The 6860-nt window shown below is 45.2% G+C and overlaps 1 protein-coding gene across 3 annotated transcripts in view; it reads right to left on the bottom strand.

The window, feature by feature from the left end:
- Positions 1–1252: 1252 nt before the first annotated feature.
- The window catches only part of tasp1 (taspase, threonine aspartase, 1), a 22202-nt gene continuing 16594 nt past the window's right edge, over positions 1253–6860 (bottom strand). For all 3 annotated transcript variants that reach the window (XM_031876084.1, XM_031876114.1, XM_031876093.1), the window contains one exon: positions 1253–2566. In XM_031876084.1, the coding sequence (XP_031731944.1) occupies positions 2474–2566 (93 nt within the window). In that variant the 3' untranslated portion in view covers positions 1253–2473. The remainder of the gene's footprint in view (positions 2567–6860) is intronic.

Below are 6860 nucleotides of genomic sequence, written 5' to 3'. Positions count from 1 at the left end.
AATGTGTCGAGGGGGTTGGTGGGTCAGCATGAGCATGGAAGCTGCGTGGCCGTGATTCACTGTGACAGCACCGCCTGGCATGTGAGGACAGCAGGCCAGGCGGGCAAGGCTGCTGCCTTTGATCTTTATTTGCTCCACCGTCTGTTTTGCATTTAAGAGCCTTGCTGAGCGCGAGGCATTGGATACACCTTGAATGGCTCAGGACCCCGTCCACTTTTTAAAGACCCGGGATCCTTTTTCAAAGCTAAGGGGATCCAGGACAGAGAGGGATGATGTTTGAAGGGGAAGGTTCTGTGCCGAATAGCCAGAGGGTCTCCCGGCAACACAGATTAGCCCTGATGAAAAGAGAGTGCTCTGTAAAAACACGCGACCAAGCTAATGGAGAATGGTGTGAGTGTGGGTGAGGGGCAAGGTAACATAGATATGCTGTTTTTAGATGGACCCTCAAGATCAACCCCGGGGTCAGGAGGCTGTGGAACAAAAACAAACATGCACAGCACCCCCCCCACCCACCCAACCAACCTTCTGCTGCTCCTCCTGACCCGTCAAATACATTTTGCACGTCAGTGATGTCAACGGACTGTGACATCTTACACCGGAGAGGCAAACCGGCTGGATACCATCAAAATGTCGTCCTATCCCACAACCAGGCATGGTGCACTGACAGGGAGGCATCTCTCTCTTCAAACGGTGCACGTATTTATCTTCCTGAACATCTCTATTGCACATTCCTCGTGGACACCAACGTGGCCACGATCCAGAGCCAACAGCTGGACAAACTTTTGCCCTAGAGACCGACACAATTAATATAAATAACTGCCCCTCTAATAAAAGGCGGTATGATGATTCAAAAGCATTGACAAACTGGGTTATGTACAGTATATCCAGACTAAAAAAGTGTCATGAATTAAACATTTATTGGGTTTGTGTGTGTGTGCGCATGTGAGGGATGCACACACACTATTGTAATAGTCATTGAGGTTCCTCACAGAACCACAGACGTACTATATTTCCTCTCAAATGTTTCAGCAACCTCACATTCATTCTGGAGAATTATTTTTATGCTCCAGTTACTCCAGCATGTCATTTATTCCCAGACTATACATGTTTGGCAGTCCACAGTGCATGATCATGATCTGCATGCTATCTGTTTGGGTTCACACAAACTGTTCTCCTCCTCTGAAACAGGTACCGTTGGACGAGTGTGTGTGTCATGTCACAGAGTTTAAAAGACGAATGATAGACACAGAGGTGTAGCAACATAGATTTTATTTACTTTTTGAGCACTGTATTGAGCTGTGCACATATCATTTCCATAGCTTATACCATTTAACATAAGTTGCATTTCAAGTAAAGAATAAAAAGCTTTTGTTGAGACAGGAATTCTTAGCAGTAACTGAGTGAAACAGCAAAACCAGAGGAACTGATCATCCCAACAGAAAGTTAGACCCTTACTCCTTTCAAGTAAAATTCTCAACAGCGCCAATTCATTGGCTTGATACATAACTTAGTCATTGGCTGTTTTTTTTTCAGCAAGAAAATACATGTCTCTGTCATTGTGACTATACAAATATAAATTGTGATTTTGAAATGATGACTTAACAGTCATGTTTGGCATTGGGGTCAAATGCTGCTACCTGAGCCCGTATGCGTCAGCATATCCTGCTTCTTGATCAACTCTACGCCCAGTCCAGAGAACACAAAGTGGCTTACTGTAGATTTTGCACATGCAATAGCTAGGTATTCACATTTTAAAACAATCAAAGCAAAGCATTCTATGGCTGAATGGTTATAAACTGCATCGTGATGTACGATGCACATTATGCTACATGATACAGTATGTTGGAGGATTAATAATGATACGTGTGTACGAGCACATGGAAGTTGATCTGTACGTGTGAACATTGTAAATTGATGTTTATCATGACTGGTCAACTCTCACAGCTATAAATGCTTCACTCGTTAACAATTATGTTGAGTAGCAGGCATTCCACAAGGTGCAATCGGACATCTTTTTTTAAACTTTAAAAGTACTTTAAGAACAAAATAATGCTTGAAAATAGTCACATCTGTTCAGCGATACAAAAGAACATGGACAGCCACCCTGTTTTCCTAAATCATAGCTTATATACAAAAGGAAAAGGAGTAGGGAAAGGAAAAGAGTAATAAAGAAAAACTGGTGCATCAAGTCTAATCCAGGTGACACTGGAGAGCTTGGGGGGGGGGGGGTTATATAGAGTACATGCTGGAGGCAGACAGTGGCAAAGGGAAGTCCTGTAAGTGCACTAAGTAGAGCCTAACACGCCTCCCTCCTTCCTGGGCAGCTGCTAAAACAGCTAAAGTTGATTACTTCTGGCTTCACAAAGGTGTCGGGGACGTGGGGGCGTGCGTTTGTGCTCCCTTTGCAAACCCTTTGAAAAGGGTTTGCAAAGGGAGTATCGCGGAAGAAGCCCAGAAGGAGGGCGGACGCGGCTCACTCCACTACGCTCGTCAGTCGACACACACCTCCTTCGATGGCCAAGCACTGTCCAGGAACCGTCCCAGGTGGTAATCTGGATATGTGTGTCTGCAGGTAACAAAGGGAGACACACACACACATGCACACACAATGACACCATCATCTAGGAGAGATATACAAACAGAGGCAGCGCTACATGGGGGAAAGGAAAGGCTAACAGGGCTTTGCTCTCTGGAATTCCTGTAAAATGTCTGATGAGTTATAGATGATGGTTAACTTTGCTTGCGGGCATTAATACTGAAAATAGCAGTGTACAGTAGATGTGTTCCCACAGGTACCAAAGAGAAGATGAAACGCGGGACCAGGAAGTCCAGTTTGAGACAAACATCCATCAGACATATGATGGATTATCGGACGCATTGCACATTTATAACACAAGGACTTTAGAACTCTGAAAAGTTATTCATGATGACAATAATGACACAAGTATAACTTAAATACTATTAAAGATGAGAGTGAAAAATAGTGTGTTTGCAATGGAATACTACTGTTGCATCAGGAGCATGTGCCCCTGAAGTGTGACGATGCCAAGTGTGTATCTATAGAGAGACAGAGTGAGTGGATAAAGGGAACAGACTGCTAGTGTTTTGTGTTTGAGCCGAGACAGAGAGGAGTTAGAGGAGGAGGAGAGGGGCAAACACAGCTGTGAAGACAGGAGTGATACTTCAACTGGGGGATCAAAGGTGACCGACTCTCCCTGTGCCAATAATGGCTGTCGTCGTCCTCCTTCCCCTCTCTCCACAGAGGGCAACACTGGCTCCAGCCTTGGGGGAAGAGTCCATCCACTTATTGACCAGGCCACTGAATTGGCCTGACATCACTCTGCCAGTCGCAGGAGCCTTCATCTCTACAGGACTTCCTTTTGTGTAGGCTTGGACTACGGCCCCTGGCACCCCGAGGGCAACTGTCACTACAATGGGACAACAGCCAGACAGGGCCATGCACACATGGCAACACTCTCAGGGGCTATTATGCCTCCAGTAGCCCTTTCTGGGTCCGGTCTCTGCCCTTCATCTTCTAAAGATGAGGTTAAAGAAAGGCCCCGTTTAAACTGTTTTGACTGAAGGTCCATAGCTGAGACTTAATCAACTAACGGTGCCGGGTTCTGCTTTTGATGTTTGCATGTCAGAGGGAAGGAGCTTTTGCAATGTTCTTTTAAATTCCAACCACATTGACTACACAGCTGAAAATACACTACCGGGCACCATTAGAGCCCAGCTGCATGACTTCATATATTTTGCAAGAAAACTGTGTCTGACAATGACACCGATGTGCCCTAACCCTCACCCCAACACACAACCCTGCAGCTTGTGTTAAGACCTTCATTTTTCAATCTGACAGAACGGACAATTTGACTGTATAAGCAGGAAGGGGTAAAAGGCTTACTGAACAAAACCAGGGAGTCATTACACCACCACAGGCCTAAGAGCATTGCGTGCCTTTCACAAGCTGCCGCGCTAATTCAGAAGTCTAGGTTACAGGGAACCAGTCGAGAGGATAGGAGTGCTTCACGCAACACATCAGGTCGGGTCACCATCAGACATATATAATGCTGTAGCTAACCTTTACTATCACTCTCATTCTATATGTGGATTATTAGCATGCAGCACATTCACATGAAGGATAAACAACACAGTAAAGTACTTAGATTGAAACCGTGCTGTGCTGGTCCAAAGAGTTATATTACCACTTCAATCACAAACGTGATCTCAGTGAGAGAACACCGATTTGAACTGATTTTAGGATTGTCTGTTCGTGGACGGGATGTTTGTCTCTCCTTCACAATGTGCAAAATCAATAACCTATCATTTTTTGTGGAGGAATCCATGTTTAAAGAAAAAGCGTAAACAAATTATAAAGTCAGCGGGGGTTGAAAGAGGAGCAAAGAAATAACAGCTGGGCTACGAGGACACGCAAACCTACAGTGAGCCTGTTGTCATCACGATACCCAGTGACTGAAATGACCACATGACAGGACTACGGCTGGGACAAAATATACGGCGACAAACACAGCTCTTTGTATCCGTCGCAGAAAAACAACATTCTTTGGAAATATGAACGTGTTTAGGAGGTCAAGAAGCCACACATCAACACCACAGCGTCGGCCTGATGATCAATTTAGCTCTGTGACTCTGCCGCTGGTTCTGTGTTGTGGTTTTTCCACACTCTTTTCTTTTGAAATACACCAAAGGAATTAAAAAACAATCATATGCTATTTATTCTCCATGCGAGATGGATAGTAAAAACAAAATGTACCATAATAAAAGACATTTGTCCTGTAATATACAAAGCAGACAATAACCAGGAGGCCATTTGATTTCCTCCGGCGCAATTTGAGTAGCAAAAGCTTTATAGTGGTAATGATGTCCAGGAGGAGGGAACTGAGCCATCGTGGTGCTGCTGTGGATCCTACACGTCTCTTTCATCTCTACAATCATGACAAACAATAAAACAATAGTTTTAGAAGTGCCGCCACTGGCCTGTCCATGTAGCTTTGTGTAGCTCTGTAAAACATGGCTTGATGTTCTGATGTGCTATCCAGCGCCAACACAGGTGAGTAATTGAACAAAACCAGATGCTCTCCCTCTGCAGCACTTCGGCCTTGTAGATATTTTACAGCGTAATGTCAAAAGGATTAGGATACAGACTCAACTTAACTGTCCCCAAAACAACATGTGAGTGAAAGGTATGAAAAACCTCAGGGGAACTGCCAGCGCCGTCTCTGAAACATTGGTCTGACATCCAAGACACTTTGGTCTAAACAGCAGAATGATTCACTGTTCTTCTGGGTTTGTGAAACTGTTTGTTTGTCAGAAAGAACACATCAATACAAATCTCTGCATCAAAACGTGAAAGAGAAGTAGACTTACAATCTAAATCCAGTCTGACCTCTGTCCTAAATACTCTCCTCTGCTACTGTGCATCCGCCCTTTCATGTTCTTATCACAGAAAAGCAGAGGAAGACGGACTCTAGCTGGTTAGAAACACCCAGAGGGATGCGAATAGGAATGGGAGGAATGTCTGTAACAGCAGCTGAGACTGTGGATGGGTCTGGCTCTATATGCAATCTCTGCAACTCAGTGCACCGATATGTTTTGCAAGTGCTTAAAACAGGATGAATTATTCAGGCAATCTATTAAAAGTGCAATGGGAACACTAATACTTATTACGTTTTCTTCAGCAAGCATTTATGACAACACGATCTTCATTGGAAGAACTGTTATGTATGTACTGCATGTCTTGCTGCAGCTTGGTAAACAGAATTGACCCTAATCTCTACTGCTCCCAATGCTACAATGCAAGATGACAATTTCAGGAGGGCTGAAGTTAACCCTTATGTTTATCCACACAACGTGCTTCGGACACTCAGTTTTGACGTCCGCAGACATAAAAGTGCCACCTCCTGGGCCTCCATGTCATACAGACAACTTTCTAGACCGAGTTCGCAGACAACAGGCATCATGACTGGAGCCGGGTCGCATTAAGGTTCCCATCTCTGGCTTTTTGAACTTCACCAGATTGGAGAGAAAACAGATGCTCTCTTATTGAATCCTCTCTCAATGGAGGAGGATATTTTGGCAGCGAGCTGGGGGCCAGCTCTGGGCCCAGCTGGGGAGCAACGGGTAAAATCTTGTTTTGCGCCCAGAGTGGAGGCGCGAAGAGAGACGGAACATCCAGTTTTCTCTGGTATGCAGCCGATGAGGCACATGGGAGCTTCGTGGAGCAGTGTGAGGTTCGGTGGAGCAGCTGTGTTCTTGGCTGCACTCTCCTCCTCTATGATCTAGTTGATATCAGCACATTACTTCTGCTTCACCAGTCCCAGGATGTTAAATTCACTCCCTTGCACCTGCAATCTATTCTGATTACCACATACAGTAGATACCACTGCACTGCTTTACCCGTCACTGTCAATCATGAACCAGAGACATTGCGGAGGAATTGACGATGTTAGTTTGTGCCACCAATAATATCACCCTCAGCTAACGCCTGCTCATCCAGCTATACATACATTATGTAACACTGTACACAAATCAAAAACAAACAAACAAAGACACGATGGAAAGCGCCCCTGAACAGCACACAGTTCACTGTGTTCCGCTCACCTCCTGACGTTGGCACAGGCGTGAAAGGGGAGCTCGCATGCTCACATTCCACCACAAAGCCCGATACACAGAGGACATCTGACAAATATGCAGATTGATACCGATATCCCCGGTGGTGCATGACTTTCAGTAAACTTTATGCTACTTTAGGACCAGGTAGGGCCAGAGAGGGGGAGAGACGAGAGAGATAGACCAAGAGCCAAAGAGAAGGGGGGGGGGGGGGGGGGGGGGGGGGGGGG

This window comes from Anarrhichthys ocellatus, unplaced genomic scaffold, assembly GCF_004355925.1.
Source record: "Anarrhichthys ocellatus isolate YVR2014 unplaced genomic scaffold, GSC_Weel_1.0 scaffold3, whole genome shotgun sequence".
Taxonomy (NCBI): domain Eukaryota; kingdom Metazoa; phylum Chordata; class Actinopteri; order Perciformes; family Anarhichadidae; genus Anarrhichthys; species Anarrhichthys ocellatus.
The sequence above is the reverse complement of the archived record's forward strand: the minus strand, read 5'-3'. Positions and strand labels throughout refer to the sequence as shown.